Genomic DNA, 19,267 nt, shown 5'->3' with positions numbered 1-19,267 from the left:
ACATGTGCTAGGGCAGGTGCCCCTTAGTGTTCCTGTATCTTTTTGTTATGCATTCTTGAATTGTTTTAATCAACTTCCAAGTCAAACAGGTCATTGCCTCAAAAGTGTTATTGTTCTTCCACAGAGCTTGAGGATTTTTAATGTTCAGTGTGCTTACATTGCACAGGCTACTTCAAGTGTGTACCTATTTATGAATGAAATATAACAAGAAAATTTAAAATGAAACTTAAAAGAATACTGTATGTGTTTTTAGTTATGCACTTTCTGTTAGAAAATAAAACTTATAAAAAAAATATTCCAGATATACAAAAATGGGCTCAAATGTCTGCTGGTTCTGACAGATGGTTTCTTATGTTTCATCCAGCTTTTGATTCTGCTTATAAATTATAGTTTGTATCACCTACTAAGAATTTTTTTAATATCTAGTAGTAACCCTGTTATAAAAAAATATTAAGCTAACATGGTAATGGTGATTAAAGTCAGTATATTTGGTTGTTCAAGTGGACTTTCTACAGTTATTTGTAGAACTGCACTAAATCTACTTTTCTACTATTATGATCACTTGTCTTTGGTCAACCACCAACTCCTTATCTCTGTAGTCGATACAGCCTACACTGGAAGAGCCATCTGCCGCAGAAAGCCTTAATAGTGTTATTGTAGAAAGGAGAACAAATAACAAATTCACAAAAAACGTAACAGCACCAAAAGAACAAACATGGATCTTATTTTTAATACTCAGCCAGTTAACTAGTGTCAACTGGAAGGACTTGAACAAATTAGTCAGTGTTAATGCCCACATCCCTTGTATTTGCATGACTGCTCCTATAGTACATACTGGCAGGAAAACAAAATAAAGAGGTGTGGCCAAAGCAATTTGAAGATGAAGGATGGCGTTAGAGGCAAGAGGCTGAAGGAAGATGTGACTGAGTGCAGAGAAATGGGTGCAGAAAAACAAATGGCATGAGGGTCTGATGATATTTCCTTATAAACCTTTGGATAAGTATAAATTGGTTACATATATATATATATATATATATATATATATATAATATTTTATATATTAATCTTTTTTTGACATTTGTATGAATTTTAAAGACTGAGTGAAAATCTCTAGACTGTTGTAGAGTTGTTGGCCTTAATTAGCAAAATTTCATTAGTGCTTAAAAACTTAGTTGCGTATGATAAATAATAATTTGCGCACTCAAGAAAGCAGGAATGTGCCTAAAAAGATGTGAACAAACCATTTACTTTTCTAAAGTAATACGATTTGAGCCAAAAATGTTCCTTCACAATGAGTCAAGAACAGTCTCCATAAGGTAAGTGCAATGAAAGATGTAGAGTGTAAGAAAGCTTACCTGTGATTTTAAAAGAAGGGAAATGTTAGGTAATGTGTAGTTTTTGATTTGGATATTTTAGTCTTTACACATCTGGAAAATCTACCAAAATGAAATTGAAAATACACATGTGGAGATATAATTATATAAATTGTAACATTATTTTAAGCAGAATACAAACTACCAAGGCCTTATGGTGGTACTTTGCAGTACCACCAGTTTAGACTCCTGCCTTACACCTAATGTTGCAGTATATGGGCTCTAGCACCTTTTTAACTTGATGGGCATTAAGTGAGTTTGATAATGTTATGTTATATTACAAAGGACCAAGTCATGTAATATGGCTCTTCTCTCCCCCCCCACCCCCAAATCCCTTCTTTACCCACTTTCTCTTCATAATTTTGTCCTCTTTGTGTTCATTGTTCTGAATCTCTGTTGAAAATTTTCATTTTCTTAATTCTTGCAGCCTGTTCTGTAATTTCAGTTCAGTTTCTTTTACCTCTTCCACAGCTTATTATTTTTGAAATTCCCATTTTTCGTTCTTTTCTTTGTTTTCTGGTAATTCTGTTTCTACTTTTTGCTGTCAATCTCTCTTTCTTTCACTTTCTATCTGTGTCCTTCTCACCCTCCCCTCCCCCATCCCCACCACTTCATGCTTTTCTAGGCCTGTACAATGTCTCTGAATCCGCCAAGCAGCAATGACGCCTGCCTTAGCATCGTGCACAGTCTAATGTGCCACCGACAAGGTGGAGAGAATGAGACCTTTGCCAAGCGAGCAATTGAAAGTCTGGTCAAAAAGCTGAAAGAGAAGAAAGATGAGCTGGACTCGTTGATCACTGCCATAACTACCAATGGTGCTCATCCAAGCAAGTGTGTCACCATACAGAGGACGCTGGATGGACGGCTGCAGGTATAGTAAGGTGTTCTGTGCTACTGAACTGAAAGAGTGGAAGAATCTTCTATAATATTTGTATCTAATTTGTTGCTGTATTTTGATCTCTGGTTACAAGTTCTGCTGTATCAAATGCTATGATATTTTACCTAAAGATACAGTTTTAATGATTTGAACCCCCTCATGGAATGTTTTTAGAGAAATCTACAAGTGACATTATTAGTATTCAGGACAAAGTGCCAGACACGGAGAGGGGATTTTGAAGATCTCTGCTGAATAAGTTCTGCTGTATCAAATACTATGATGCTTTACCCAAAAATACACTTAATGATTTAAATCCTGTTATGGGATGTTTTGTAGTCGTATCAACAAGGGACATTCCTAGTATTCAGGACAGAGTTCCAGATGAGGACAGGGGATTTTGAAGACAGGGCACTTTCTCTAAGGAGCAATAGTTGATATTGCTTGTGCAGAGCTTTACAGCTGAGTATTGAGAACAAAATTATACTACAGTTCCTCTCCTTAGGGAATCCCAATAAAAAGCAAAACCTTTAACCAGGGCTGTGGAGTCGGTAGATAAATCCTTCAACTCTGACTCCGACTCCTTAGTTTCTGGTACTTCTGACTCCGACTCCTCTGTATTTAATATGCTAATGTATTTTCCATGTTGATTAAAAGAAGGCAACATACACATCATTTAACCACAGAACTACTGGCTAGGAAGCAGACTCTCTACCGTATTGGCCAGTTTAAACAAAAGACAAGAACCCCTGAACACACATCAGGCCCTAGCACACACCTACATCATTACACTTGTTTACACTCAAATGAACTTGTTAAACACATTATATCTGAAATAAAATGAAAACACTTTTTGTAAATGTACCATAATCCAGATTACAGTATGTGAATGTCAGGTTGTATAATAACTCAGCTGAACTTCACACTAGTAGTAACACAACTATGCACTTTATTCTTACATCAGATAAGTACTTAATTATGACTATTGTTTGTAAAATGGGATATTTGAACTTGCTGTATTTTTTTTTTTCATTACAATTTTAATCTATTAGGATTCAGAGTCGGTACATTTTTGCTGACCCCGACTCCAGGTACCCAAAATTGTCTCTATCTCCTTGACTCTGACTCCACAACCCTGCCTTTAACTCGGTAAACCATTCGAAGGTACAGCTTTTGCTTTATGGGGTAGTATAACATATACTGTTGTGATCAAAGTATGCTCCCACCCCTGCATCCCAGCCTTCCCAGGAAAATCTGCAGAAAAACCATTGCATACACCTGAAGAAGATGCAAGCTACACAAATTGATTGGGCTGGAACCTAGCACATTGGAGCTGTGAGGCAGCAAAGCTAAACACAGTGCCATGACATCACATCCTACTCTCTTAAGCATTTAAAATAGAAAAATAGATGTGAAAAAGGTCATTTTAATTTTATAAACTGATAATTACAGAATGTGGTATATATGTACATTATATACAACTTATTATCAGGAACAACTAGAAGATTATGAATTTTGGACAATAATAGTTTTAAGGATGCAGTGCAGTGAGAATGCTGTAAAGAGTAATACACTGTGATTAAGTAGGATCTGTTTTGTTCTATGAACAATAAGATTGCTGTCCAAAGTGATTTTTACAGGGGGGCTCTTTGTTTTATCTTTGTTCAGTATGCTTTCTTGGTAGCCTTGCTGCAGTTTGTTTTTCCATAAGCCACTTGCATTCAACATATTCCTAAGTAATGTTTGTGTAAACAGTTGCTAGATCTGTCTTGGTGAAAAAAGTCAATTGTGCTGGTGGATGAGAGGAATGGGGAGTGGATTTAGAGAGGTGCAATCAGGTTAGCGGTTTGTTAAGTGCCTCGTGGGCGAGCAAGGACATTGTCAAAAGATGAAAGCTCTCCTGGAGTTGAGTGGATCTCATTAAGTTGCTTGGTGTACCCAGCTGTTAGAGAATGTAGCTCATTTCTAAACTCCTGCTGGAGGCACAGTGGAAGTTGGTGATGAGATGCGACTCGACACCTGTTTCCATGCATTCGTAATCTATACGCTGGTGTCTTGTTTAGCTTAGCTCTTTGCTCTTTTTGCTGTTACTGTCTTTTTCTGAAAGGCTGACAAGTATTTCACTTTGTACAGTGTATGAGAGCATCACTTGATGTTGGGCAGGAATGCTATTAAATATTCATCAATTGATTGAATTCTGCATAACATTTTCATAAAAAAGTGGAATTTATGTTAACACCAACAACAATTTTAGCATCTTTTGTGAGTAGTTTTTGTTGATCAGCTTGCAAAGCACCTGGTGGTAGTTATTGCTGTTTTAGTAGTTGAAAATCACTACCAGTCCCATGTGTTTATTTGGTCTTTAATTTCCTAACTGACATGTCAGAAAAGTAAAGTGAGATGTGGACATCTCCTCCAAGATGAGTCATTCATATTTATCAGTTTCTGTTAGTTGTTTGTACAGTACAGAGCAGCCTATAAGCAGAGCCAATTTTCAAATTTCTCTTCAATTGCTAGGCATGTTGAATAAGGAAGTTGCTTTTCTTAAGGTTGCGACAGTAGTGCAGCTGGTTGCCTCACTCTGGCTGCATTGATTTGGCATAATTTTTCAGAGACTGCTTGGGATTTTTGCCAATACTCTTATTTCTTTTCTATCTAAAATTTTGCATCTTAGGTTAATTGGAAAAATCTAAATTGGTCCAGAATAAATCAGATGTAGAGATGTGTGTTTTTCATGTGCTCTATAAGGTAAAGCTGTTTGATAAAATGGGAGGATGCTTTTAACGGTTTACACTGTAATGGAAGTTCATTCCATTCATCCTGTATATTTGGCCCAGACCTTTACCCAACGAGACATAAAAGATCAGTAAAATTATTTACACACATACATACATATATGTAAAGATACTGTGTATGTGTGTGTGTATACAGTATATTCGTTAGTCTTGCTATAAATTGCTGGGTTCTTCTTAAACCTGTTGTTTGGTAACATGTTCTATGAAGTGCTGGATCTCCCCTTAAGGAATCTGTCAGTGAGGTTAATTTTTTTAAAAGAAATAGGGCAGCCCTGTATTACATGTGTGATCATTTGCAAAAGTATTTCGGCATTTTGCAAAGATACTGCCAGCTTATAGTCAATATTGTCATGTAGGTGCATACTTTGGTTGTCTAGTGAAGGCTAGTAAGAGATTCAGCATGTGTGTAGCATTCAAGCAAGTGACAAGAACCAGACAGATTTTATAGGTATACATTTACTTTAATTATGTCAAGGGTTAGAAGGTTTAGTATAGATATGTGGAGAGGTGGCAAATACCTAGCTTAATAGCTGCTTAATAGCTCCAGGAGCTCAGGTTAGATTACTAGTCTGGTCAGGGTCTGCATGGAATTTGCATGTTCTTCCTGTGTATTTGCAAATTGATTGTTGTCAGTGACTGTGCCTATTAGCAGGTGAATACCTCATTTAAGACTGATTACAGGAAATGTGTCAATAATAACTTTCAATTAGGAATATGTGTTTAGTCTTACATGTACTGTAAAGTAAACGATATCTATCCATATCCATTACTGGTGCTGACAACAAGTGCATTTTACATGTGCTTTAATAACCTAGTGTTCACAGAAACCTGACTTCTAAAATTCACTGTAAACTCTTATTCCAGTTAGTGAAACTGGGATATTGGTCTCTGAGAAACCAGGTTAACAAGCATATATTTCTCACCGAGTATCTTGGTTATGTGCCCATGTAAAGCCTTAAACAGATTACACTTAAGGATTTTATGGTCTCTGCATGTCCATTGCACTTTGTAGGCCTGCACACATTCGTTTCTCACAACAGTCATGGGTAGAAAACGGTGGAAGCGTCCACAAATATACATTTTCTGAGTTAAATACTCTGCCGATCAAATTATTTTTTCCCCTGGTTTAAAATAATCTATCACAATATTTCAGAAATAGGTCAGTTTTTGTTGATGAGCTGAACGTACAGTGCTAAGCTTAGCAGCACTATCTTGGGAGAAGTGCTGGTGATAACACATTAAAAGTAACAAGCATTACATGGTATGAATACTTTTTAAAGTAATGAGTAACCTAATGCAACATTTATTTTATTAACCTCCTTAGTGTTGCAATTTATCCTAAAAAAATTTTTTTTAAAGTGTTGCATTTTTTTTGGCATGAGAAGTTACATTTTTATTAAATCTCAAAGTATAATAATGATAACCAATGATAATAGTAATGGTGAATAAAAATAATAATATGAAATGAACAATAAACACAAAAAATAATGGCAGTAATGATAATATGACTAATGATGCCAAAATAGAATATAATCTCAAAACGAGTCTTTTATGTGGTAAATCTTAAAACACTGTGAAAGACACAATCCAACATCACAGTCAGGACAATAATAGCGTATTTCTTTACGGATGTTCTTTCCAGATTTATCAGTTTTTGAAGAGCACACTGTACAGGTACGAGTTGGATTCTGTTTTTTTTTTTCTGTTGGAGGTATATAATCAATAAAATGTCTACCAATAAAACACTCTGGATTGATCCACGATGTGCTGGGTCAACTGCATCTCTTTAGTGTTTAGTGTGGACTGTGGATGTGCAGCAATGATGGAATGTAAAGGTTGCATGAGATACAGTTCCGCCAGGTTTTTGTTTGTTTAACACAAATGCATTCCAAAAGCACTGTTCCAGCAGATGACGAAATATCTTTTTGTAGTATTTCTGTTCTTGCCTCTGTATAACAGGATAGAAAGTCAATTCTTGATCTGCACGATCTTTGTCACCCATCGTGCTATTGTAGTCAACCACAGCACAAGGCTTCGTAACCTCCTTGTTGCCTTTTGCTTGTCCAGTGACTGTAGCTGCATTATGTACAGTGCTATGAAGACAAACATCTCTCTTCTCTTTCCATTTCAGAACAAGCACTTTACCCTTTTGCCAAGCTACTAGCGCACCTTGCTGTAATTTAGCTCTGCCAAAGTCTTCAGGCATGCCACGACAAGTTGGGACACACTGTTCCATATGTGTCTGATTTTTTTTTGCAGTAAGATGTCAAGTAGCTCTTGCGAAGTTATAAATTGTCAATGGTTACATAGTAACTTTGATCTAGCAGAGCATCTATCAAAATCAGCACTGATGATGTAGCAACTCTGTACTCATTGTATTTCTGATCAAGCATTGTCCCTTTCTTGTGTACAGAACTGAATTCCAAATATATCCTGTTTTAGATTCACAAAGGTCGTAAAACTTTATGCCAGATCTTGCTCTTTTTCATGTGATGTACTGTATTGATGACAGTCTTCCCTTATAAGCCATGAGACTTTCATCGATGCTGATATCATGGTCTGGAATGTAAACGATCCGAAACTTTTCTATAATGGCCTGAATTTTCTTTAGTTTGGGTGCTGGATTGGTGTTCACATCAAAGTCTTCATTGTTGGTAAAATGTAGATATTTCAAAATCAGTGAAAACCTACACTCAGACATAATTTCTCCAAAGAACTGCATTACCAAACTTTTGTTTTTGGACCAGTACCATCGCTACTCAGGTTTTACTACAAATCCTTGCAATATCAATAAGCCTAAAAAGGCCCAGATATCATCAGCAGTTCCCATCTTTTTCAACAGGGAAACTGTTTTAAGTGTATGGTTATTTGCCTGATACTGTTCAGCATAACGATTTGTCTCAACAACAATTCTGTCGATCACATCGTCATCCAGGAATAACTTCATGTAAGTGAGTGGACCTTGGCTGTCGATGTCCACTTTTATTTTTGGCTGCAACACAGAATCAAAACGAGGTGTGATTGGTTTATTTGAAGGAGGGTCAACAGATAATCAGATACGAGGGTCACATTTGGATTGATCAGAATCACTTTCGGGCTCACTGTCCATTTCAGTTTCACCACCTGAGGACAGATTCAGTTCCTTATCACTGCTGATGAGAAGCTCCTCAACATCACTGCTTGTATCAGTAGCAAGAGTAAGCAACATCTGGACTGCTGAAAAACGTTCCTAACTAGACACCATTATTACAGAGGGGTTACTGATCACATCTACAGGTGAGAGGAGGAAACGCACCAACACGTTTGCCCGTGTGATGCTCGGACATAATGCTTATGCAAGACCCATCTATAACGTTGCCTGAGTAATACTTGGGACTTAAGCTGACAGCAATTTTACAGCCTGAGTAATTCTTGGTTCTGATGCTTATGCAAGATGCATCTGTATAGCTCCCCGAGTGACATTCGGGACGCTTTTAGCATGCTTTTCACAGCCTGAGAAATTCTCGGGTCTAACACTATGGAGGCTACAGTAAAAATACTTGTTATTGTTATCACAGCAGCACTGAGTGTAAGGCAAGAAGTACGCATACTGGGCTTCTTTGCAGGGCTGACTCACAAAGCCAAGCAGAAAAGAGTGTGTTGCATGCAATCTAGTAACTGAAACCTATAAATAAAGTGTCAGTTTAGTTTTAATCCAGCTTTTTGCTATAGATATGTATGTAGAAAACGTGTGATTAGGTGATTCAACAGCCAGTGTCCATACATTAAGTCTTCGGGTTCTTGGATCAAGGATATAAAAATAGGTTGAATATTATTTACTTCATTGCACATGAAGAGCTAAACATTTGTATAAAAAAAACAAATTATGACAGGATTCCTGCTTGTTTTCAGTATCATAGTGGCAAATGATGACTTTTAACTTTTTTTTTTTTTTTTGTGCTGTTTAAATGATGCTGGAGTGTATTGCCAAAAGAGAATTCTGTAATTGGAGTCTGTCTAGTGCACCTAATGGAAGGTTTTAAGAAGCCTTAACCAGTTTACTCATCTTATCCCAGTTTTATCTGTACATGTAAATCCATCCATGGATGCATCCATTCATTTTCCAACCCTTGAATGTCTGTTTTTTTTTTTTTTTTTTTTGCAGAAAATTCTTATATTGATCATTTCTTTCAAATACCGTTGAAGACAATACTTGAGCTTTTTTAATAGCAGAAATACAGTAGAATGTTTTGTGTTATATAATATAGTGCATGACACAACCAATGTTTGCATCGTATATTATGTGTGCTACTATAGCAATTTCTCCACATCATTTATTCAGTAAGCAATATGTGATTAAGATTTTTGCAATGTCCTGTCTCTTTATTATCAGTGCCTTACTGCTAAATGTGTGCTGGAGGTATTGTAGCATGTTTTCCCATTGGAAAGAAGTTTATGGAGACAATGCTATTGGTTGGATGCATGAAAACAACTTTGCCCTCCAAAAATATATACAGTCTTTGTTTGTATCATGAGGCCTAGGGCAGAAATCAGCCCAGGGTGGTGTCCCTGTGTTTCAATGGACATATTCATGCATTGTAGTCAACCCACTCAAACACCTGAACATGGTGATACAAGGTCTACATACTAGTTGGTATGCTACCAGATCACCCTGTTTTAAAATATTAACTATGTTAAACCTAAACTAATAGTTTATTGTAAGTTATAGGTATTATATATTTCTGTTACTTAATATAACACAACACACTTTTTTCTGCTTGGGTATGTGATTGTGCCCTGCAAATGACTGGTATACTGTCCACCATGGTTACTTTCTGCCTTTTAATTTTTTTTTTTTTTTTTGAGTGGTGGGAATAAGCTTCTGTAGATTTGTGCTTTCAGTCCAAAATAATTTAATAGTTTTCAGCTTCTGTCTGTATCCAGCATAGAGTTGAATGGTATACCGGCACTGGAAAAGTACCAGGAGACCCACATTTTACAACAGTACAGTACCAGGAGTAGATATAAGCTTTCCACTCAACCCCCCAAACCCTTGGCACTCAGGAGAATAGATTTCCTGAAACCATAGCCTTCCACTTTATCAACACTTCATAGGACCTCCTGTCCCCCTTTCCTTTGACATGACCGAGACTTCACTGGTGCTGCCCCACCCCCACCACCTGCTTATTGCTTCTTGCTTTGACACACACTTTTTGTTATCAAGAGGGAAGTGGTGCGATGGCACATCAGGGTGGCATGCAATTGTACAGTACACCAGGGAGGCTGGAGTAAGATGGGGATGTTTTGTAGTTATCTGTTATTTGCTCCTGAACCATTTTGGTACTGTTACTGAAGTCTGAAAGCTGGTAATGATACTTAAGTCCAAATTTTATTATTGATCCAACAGTAATTCAGTAATGTTAATAGTTGCGCAGTAGGTGTAGTTTCAGATATAGTTTAAATCAGACATTTCAGTATTAGATTAACTGTTCTGTTTATACTTTTTAAGCCCTCTGAACTTTTTCTTGCAAATATGTGATTGTGTTAGAATTTCTAATATCAATAAATAGTAGGATAAAAGAGTTAGCTATTTCAGTCTCACAAAATGAAGCAATGATGAAAATCAGTGTTCCCTGGTAGTCTAATCATCCCCAACCATAGTCACTTGACAAACAGGAAAGGTGATTTATGGAGATACAGGTAACAAAGTAATTTTGCAGAAGAAAAGTGTGTCAGTGCTTGATATCATATAATAGAGATTATGTTAATATGCACTCTTTGTCTCTAATAATAACCACGGAAAAGCACTATTGTCAAAAACCCCACTAATTCATAAACCAGGAGTTTATCAGTTCCAGGGTAAAGGTATGGTCTTTAGTTGGCTTTTTTCACAAAATGAAAAGAACACATAAACAGATGGTTGGGTGACTTTTGTCATTTTTTTACCCTCATCATCTAATGTTGCACATCAAATAATAATTCTACAACCAGACTGTAATCATTGTAAAGACTGACAGTCAAAGCATTACTGGCATAACATCAACCAAACTTCATTTTCCCATTGTTTAAGGAGACAGTCTCTAAATATTGCTGGACATTTGGTAGGTCATCTCTTTCTTCGACACTCCAGACATGCTTGATAGAAACTTCTCTTTCACAACAAATTCTATGACAAAGTTGTCTTATATGTTATTGCTACTGAAAATATCATAGATGATAATCAGTTATTTGTTGGATATTGATATCTGGCTCCAGACTGTCTGTAGAATTGCAGAGCCTAGATAGATAGATAGATACTTTATTAATCCCAATGGGAAATTCACAAGCGTAGTATACCATGGTAGACTGTAGGATCTCAACATTAAATTACAACTTAAAAATCTGTATAAGATGTACCTAATAATTAGAATGTGAGTGCCAATGCAGTAAATATTTTCCTTTTTTGTTTTGCCAGCAAAACTGTAGCATAAACAATGTTGCTCAGAAAAGCATACCCTTTCATTCAATACCGCCAAGCTGTTTCTGCATAAAACTTGGTTAAGATTACATTAGTTGGATTTTATCAGGATTACTTTTAAGACAAATAGTTTGCTGAATACCCTTAGCATTGTTTGAGTTGATCAGTTAGATACTTTATTATACCCGGTCACCATAGGGAAAATGACAAGATAAAGATAAGGGTTTCATACATCCTGTAGTGGCCATCCAAAGGTTGATCTGTCACAGTTAATTGAAATTTTACTGTATTCATGTTAACAGAAAGACTGTTCTTTTATTTACAATTCTATGTGTAATAACATAACATATAGTAAAATTTTCATCCTTCATAATCTAATTAATTTAAGCACGTCCTGCTTACAGAGGAATCGAAGCATTAGGCACATCTGAATCTGTTCCTCAGAGAATCGCAGTCATGGCAGCTGATGGAATGGTCCTTATGGATGACACTGCAGTTGTGACCCGCTGGGCTGGCTACTTTGAGCAGTTGTTCAAAGCTGATCCTCCGGCTAGGACGTTAGATATCTCTGGGTTCACGATGCTTGAGGCTGATCCTCCAATTAGTTGTGAACCACCCAATCTCACTGAGATTGCGCAGGTGGTAAACCAGCTGAGGGGGGTAAAAGCTGCAGGGATCTCTGGTATCTGTGGTGAACTTCTCCAGGCTGGTGGTAAGGCTGTCCTCCTGGCATTGCAAGCAATCTTTACTTCCATTTGGGAGACTGGCATCATCCCAACTGACTGGAAAACAGGACTTGTTGTCCCTATCTGGGAAGGGAAGGGTGATCACCTGGACTGGAGCAACTACAGGGGGACAACACTGCTCTCGGTGATGGGTAAGGTCCTTGCCAGAGTTGTCCTCAATAGGATCCATGATCACTTGCTCACCTACCAGCGACCGGAACAGTCTGGTTTTATGCTTAAGAAGTCTACCATCAACCGCATCCTGGCACTGAGGGTTCTCATGGAGCGCAAATGCGAATATCGGCAGAGTTTGTTTGCAGCCTTTGTCGATTTTCACAAAGCGTTCGACTCAGTTGATCGAGCTGCCCTGTGGGACATCCTGAGAATTTGTGGGATCCCCTCGAGATTGCTGGATATGATGGCTGGCCTGTACACTGGTACTCTGAGTGCTATGCAGAGTGGAGGCAGGACCTCTGCGTTTTTCCCAGTTGATTCTGGGGTTCGTCAGGGGTGTGTTCTTGCTCCTACTCTGTTCAGTGCATGCATGGACTGGGTGTTGGGCAAGGTCATGGGGTCCAGCGGCTGTGGGGCATCTGTTGGTGAAGAAAGGTTCAAGAATCTTGACTTTGCTGACGATGCTGTGATCTTCGCGGAGTCAATGGAGGCTCTGATCAGGGCGCTCAAGAGACTGTGTGAGGAGTCTGAGTGTCTGGCCTTGCGAGTGTACTGGATAAAAACCAAGATCTAGGCCTTTAATGACCTCTTGGGCACAACCATCAGCAGTGTGTCTGTTTGTGGAGAGAATGTTGACCTTGTTGAGAGGTTTACTTACCTTGGCAGTGACATTCATGTCTCTGGTGACTCTTCCTATGAAGTCAATAGATGGATTGGGAGAGCATGGGGGGTTGTAAGGTCTCTGGAAAGTGGTGTGTGGCGCTCTCGATATCTATGCAAAAGGACGAAGGTCCAAGTCTTTAGAGTCCTGGTGCTATACGGTTGCGAGACATGGACGCTGTCCAGTGACCTGAGACGAAGACTGGACTGTATACTGGACTTGGTACTGTATCTCTCCGGAAAATCCTTGGGTACCGTTGGTTTGACTTTGTGTCGAATGAGCGGTTGCTCATGGAGTCCTGAATGAGGCACATTACCTGCATTGTGAGGGAGCGTCCGTTAACGTCACTACGGCCACAATTAAAAAAAATGTAGCACGTTTCCCCGAGGGTGATCCAGCTCGTAAGATCCTCATTGTTGGGAACCCGAGTGGCTTGACCAGACCAAGGGGTCGCCCACGTAACACCTGGCGGTCTTGAGATGGGGATGAAGTCTATCCTGATAACACCAGGTATTAGTTAGGAGTCAGTGCTGGACAGCATGTCAGTTTGTTCAGGGCCTACTCAAAATCACACTCACTTGGTGTAAATTGCCACTTTAACTAACATACATCTTTTGAATATGAGAGAAAAACTAAAGTAATGGAGAAGAATCTGTTCAGACAGGGGGTGAATGAACAAACTCCATGCAAACAGTTTATGCATGAAGTTTAAGTCCTAGGATGCTGTATCAATGAGGCAGCAGCAACACTAACCAGTGCACCATTTTTCTGGATTTACATCTATTATCGTCTTTTACAAATCTGTTACTTATTGTCACACTCTTTTAAAAAAATAATTCAAATTTAGAAAACTGTGCCCAGTGCATGAAATTTTGTTTCCCTTAGCAGTGAAAACAACAAAATTCCCAGCTTGCATTGAAATGTATCCTTGCATTGTGCCCATTGTGTGGCGAGTTACTAGTCTTGCCATACTTCTCAATTCTGTACTTCATGCCAATTTAGCTATTGCTTTTGACAATGGATTAAAGTAAAGTAGAATACAATTCAGAAATCATTTTGGCAAAAATGTGGCAGAATAAAACGAAAAGTAAAAAAAAAGGCTAACAATGCTAATGTTAGTATGCTCTCAACAAAATGGATCAAATAAGTAGAATGGTTCCATCTTTTATAGCACCTCTGCAATGCCAACACTTTTATTATCTAAACAGGTTTCTTTATAAGAATGAAAATAGCTTTGACTTGTCCAGTTTCTTTGTTAACTAAGAGCAACAGACTGGTGCAGGCATGGAACGTGACCTGCAGGGTTTTGTCTCAGAAGTGGCTTTTAATTGAGGGGGAGTGGATGTCTACTTGAATAGAGCATCTCAGCGTACTGCCTAAACCCCCTCCTGGCAAATCTCTGTCATTCTCCTCCTTGCCAGTTGTAAATACTGTGTGTGTACACATGTAATCTGTGACCAGGCCCTGCTCCAGCTGGATCCCATCGCTTCACGCCGTGTGGATTGAGTTTTCTTTAGCAGTCAAATTGTTTTGCTTTTTTTATCGGTCTGTTAGAAGCAGTTTGTGCCTCCGCCTTATGGGGGTTGGGGAGGGATTAGTTGAATTAGAAAGGAGCGCCTCTCAGCCTTCCCCTCCCCCAGTCCCTAGGAGGGCTGTACAGCAGAGGGAGGGGGCCTGGGTGTGTTGTGTTGTGTCTGGAGCACAGGAAAGGGGTGAAGAAAATGCAGTCATTCGGTCTCTTCTTTAACTGTGTGTGTGTGTGTATGCACATACACTTTAGCCTAAGTTTAATGAGGCATTGTATTTGTGTAAATACTTAAAATATAAAACACAAAGCTCTTACTTGTCAGTTTCCATATGTGAGAGTGAGCACAGAAGTAATGTTATTGTATGTGAATCTTTCAAGACAGTTTGTCATCACATGTTGATGGATAAGTAAATGTCAGAACCACACTGAGCATTGATGCCTTGTGTTACTTATGATGAACCATGGATATCTTTTGTGTATTTTGATTTTTTTTTCCCCAAGTGAATTTGTATACCTTAAAATGTAGAGCATTTTTACGATGTAAGGGCTTTTACATAAACTGCACAAAACATTTTATACTGTGAGACTTGTTTATAAGGGCTTGCAGAATATGTGACAGTAAAAGTGCATTCAAATCAATTAGCATTTGTTTTCCTAAGTCATTAGACAACACTGATATAGTCTGGTGTACTTCTGAGAAGTTGGTTTGTGAAGTTTGTGTATAAATGTGTGGGTCTATAACTTTGAGAGCCAGCTTGCGATCATGTGTATCCTCATGTGCTTGTGAGATCCAAGGTGTTGGTAAAGCTTTTGTAACTGCTTTCATGAAAGTGGAGATGGGCATTTAAAGTAATTCTATTGAATGAGTGTTCTTTCCTTACATCTTTTTTTCTTTATAGATTTTAATAGTACACAAATCATTTTTTTCTGCATGCGCTTTTTCAGCTGAGTTTCATTTTTAATTTCTTTTTTTCTAATGCCAATTTTTATAGTTTCAAACAAAGAAGAGTGCTCAAAAACTATCAAAAAAGAGCTTTTATTGAATTACACTGTAAGAAACAGACAAATATAGGGACACCACAGACATAGCTAATACCAAGATAATTTAAGTTTACTACTGGCTAAATAGTCCCACATTAACTAAATGGGACAGCCTTTCCACTCATGCACTTCAAAGCCCAGCGACTATGCAATAAAGTCTAAATTCTGACTACCTTTCTGAAGAGACTGTTCATTTTTTACTGAAGATTTCTCCACAACATGATCAAGCACATTTGTGCCTCCAGTTTCTCTGTGTCTCTTCTGGCCTTTCATCCCTTCATGCCAATAATCTTTTTCCCAAACTCATTTTCCAGCTTTCTGCTCATCATCATACAAACAGTGGGCAACCTTTAACACCAACATGGATATTATTGCCACGCATTCCACTTGTCACTTCCTGTGCTAACAAATGGTCTACATAGTCACAGAGTACAGTACATTTAAATGCACACACAAAACTTGGATAAGGTGAGTAACCCTGTTAAGTCAGAAACCTGGTTTCTTAAAAACCTGCGTTTTACATGTGCAAGATCTCATCTGGGGTTGTTTTTGGTAAAACGCTCCAACATCATTAAACTGTGCAAATACAGAGCTATACATCGCCCAAAGCAAGCATGAAGCCTGTGATATTTTTTTTTTGTGTTTTGTTTAGTCCTTTGTATGATGTGAGGTAAATAGCATCCATCTCCTTTTTACACCCTTGGCCTGAGTCACTAATGATTTACCCGATTACTGGCAATTGGCCACTACTTGATTAGTGTTTCAGCATATCTATTGCATATAGCTGGATGAAAATCAAATTGATACATTATTAATAGGTTTCTGTTACCGGATTGCATGCAGCATACTCTTTTCTGCTTGACTGTGTAATTGAGCCTAGGAAAGGAGTGGCATACCAGTACTTCTTGCTTTGTACCTAGTGCTTCTGAGATAATAATTATGCCTACCTTTTTTGTTTCTATGTCACATCCATCTATTGGCCTCCTTTTAAGAAAAGTGTTGCTTGAAAGCAGCCAAGTACTTTGATACCCTTTCTCCAGAGGTCACAATTACAAATGTCTCATGGTTCATTCACATGTAACTGTGCACATTTAAATTGTGGTGCTCTGTTCTTTTTAGATATCGGAGGCATTCTTCCAACAACACAACACAAAATCATAAATGATCAGTCTTTTTCTATGAACTGTTACATTACAGTGATGGAAGGGACCTTTAGATGTAGTTGCCTGGATGCAGTGTTTTAATTTTTTTTGCAGTTCCTCAGAGCATCAAACAACTTTACCTGTAAGTGAATTTGCTTGAAGGCCCTCTCCTGGGAACATTGGAAACTGTCTTGAATGTCCTGCTTTTGCAAATAATCCCTCCAACTATAGATTGATGATTCTCAAATAGTTTGCAAATGGCCAAGTAATGGTTTATAGAACGAGAAGCCCCAAAGATTATTTCTCTGATATCATAATCTATTTTCCCTGGAATAGTGTGAATGGTAGCACATCCTTATCAACCACCAATAAATGCATTTGATTAGCATCACCTGGAGTAATTACTTTCATAATAGATATACAAGCATTGAGGGTGTACTTCCTTTTTCACAACAGGCTTTTGCATGATGGCTTATTTTTTCCAATGTATCTAATTTTAGGATTTTGGTGAGAACTAGGTGATTGTTGGTTATGTCCTTGTGTTTAAAACCATTCAATTAAAAGAGGGGGGTACTTACAGACTATGTGTATTTGTGTGCTTAGAGCTCTTTATTTAAAGTGATGTTAGGTCAGTATCATTATTTTCTGTTTGTGTGTGTCCTAACTGTCCTTTGGGTTTGTTTGGTTGCAACTAGACATTTTCTACACTGGGGACCTTGGTTGTGTTTAACAGTATTTGCATGCTCAAACTTTTGTTTTCTGTGTCTAAGTGAGGGCATAAACTCTCTGGTCTCGTGTGCGTGTGAGTGTGTGTGTGTGTATATACATATATGACCATGAGATAATGCATTGTGTGCGCCTTTTGTGTCTGGACATGTTTATTGCTTTCTTTGTCAGCAAGAAAAAGTCATTAAGTTTTATTCGTGTGCATAAAATGTATGCTTCTCTGAACAGACGGGTGTTTGCAAATGTCTTTGTTGTGCATTTTTAAGTATTGTCATAAATGTATTGCTAAAGTGTATGTGCTAGTGACAATCACTCTTTGTTTATTAGCTTGAGTTAACTTTGAGAGATTGTATGTTTCTCTGTTTAATTATATGAAAACTGAAAAAGGAACAAATTGAGTAATAAAAATAAAAGAGGAAAAAAATTAGCAATTTAGTGGTAATGCTAAATTTGAATGCTCCTTTATAAACAGCTTCAAATCTTTACACACTGTCTTCCCTCACATGAAGCCAGGATTTCTCTGCCTTTTTTCTAAGTAATAGAAGACAGGAACTATTTGACAAGGCAAGCAGCGGCATAACCTGAGGAGCACAGCTACTTGCTCAACCTCTCTCATCACAAATGAACTGAGCCTGCTAGCCTATCTGTCTATTTCAGGGGGGTACTCACATGCTCCTTTTGTGGCCTGTTCTTGTATGTCATTAGGCATCTGGAGTTGTGTCTAGCACTCCTGCTGTGATGTTTTAAGGTCCCTCTATTGATAATGAAAAATAAAAAATACATGCATACGCAGATGCTAATAAGCAGGCCCATCTCAGTGCCACAACTCTTTGTTTGCAAAGCGTGCAAGATTTTTTCTTTTTTTGTGGGTGGAGGGGCTGGCTGCGTAGTATAGACGTCAACATGTTAACTTGCAGCTGTTACTGGGGCAAGAAGACTTGAAAATTATTTACTCTGATTGTCTTTGGAAATCTGAGACATGCACAGTGCAACTAAACCATTTGGAAATGTGAGAGTGCAGATAGCAATGTCTGTTTAAGGATGTCTGGTGAATCATGCTGGCCAATTCTGAAAAAATACATTGGTTAGTAAAAGGAATAGCATGAGGATGGTGGTTAAATAATGCAGTCAAGCACCCCTGCTAGACCTCAACTGGGCAGCCTTTGTTACTGCCTCAGTTTGGGTGGGAAATTTACATTTACATTTACATCATTTAGCAGACGCTCTTATCCAGAGCGACTTACAACAGTGCTTAGTAATCTACGACTGTTCTTCAGTCTTTAAGGCTAGGATTAAATCTACTGTCATTAAACAAGTTACCGCTGACCAAGTTGTACACAAAACCATGCTAGAAGAAAATAGTAAGTTGTTAAAATACATTTTAAGGAAATACATTTCTTAAGTGCATATTGGGTTCAAGTCTTGCTTTTCTGGTTTGCTTTTTTTGTGGGCAGAAGACATTCACCTACACTGCCATAGGCCATGGAAATAAAAAAAACTTGTAGTAAAAAATAATTATTTTATGCATACTACATCTTTTTAACACATTGTAATATTAATAATTTTCTCCTTAGGGACTGATGGTTTCCTGCCTCATTTGCACTTGCTCAAAAGTGGAACCCTAAATCTCAGGTGCACAGGTACAGCTTCTCCCTGGTAAACTGCCATAATATGGGAGAAATTCAGAGATTCTTATACACCTAATGTAAAATGCTGTTCTGCATTGCTTTGGGTATACAACAAGAGACAACCATGGAAGGGGCTTTGGTCTATTACCCGGCACACTCGTGCA

The 19,267-nt window shown here is 38.0% G+C and overlaps 1 protein-coding gene across 5 annotated transcripts in view; it reads left to right on the top strand.

The window, feature by feature from the left end:
• The window catches only part of smad10a (SMAD family member 10a), a 104,366-nt gene that overhangs the window by 24,231 nt on the left and 60,868 nt on the right, over window positions 1-19,267 (top strand). For 3 of the 5 annotated variants that reach the window (XM_051923073.1, XM_051923072.1, XM_028795111.2), the window contains exon 2: window positions 1,819-2,244. In XM_051923073.1, coding sequence (XP_051779033.1) covers window positions 2,008-2,244 — 237 coding nt within the window. In that variant the 5' untranslated portion in view covers window positions 1,819-2,007. Of the gene's footprint in view, window positions 1-1,800; window positions 2,245-19,267 lie in introns of all 5 variants that reach the window. The other 2 variants (XM_051923074.1, XM_028795110.2) reach the window with 2 other exon arrangements.

The sequence above is a fragment of the Erpetoichthys calabaricus genome, chromosome 2 (genome assembly GCF_900747795.2).
Source record: "Erpetoichthys calabaricus chromosome 2, fErpCal1.3, whole genome shotgun sequence".
Lineage (NCBI taxonomy): Eukaryota > Metazoa > Chordata > Cladistia > Polypteriformes > Polypteridae > Erpetoichthys > Erpetoichthys calabaricus.
The sequence above is the reverse complement of the archived record's forward strand: the minus strand, read 5'-3'. Positions and strand labels throughout refer to the sequence as shown.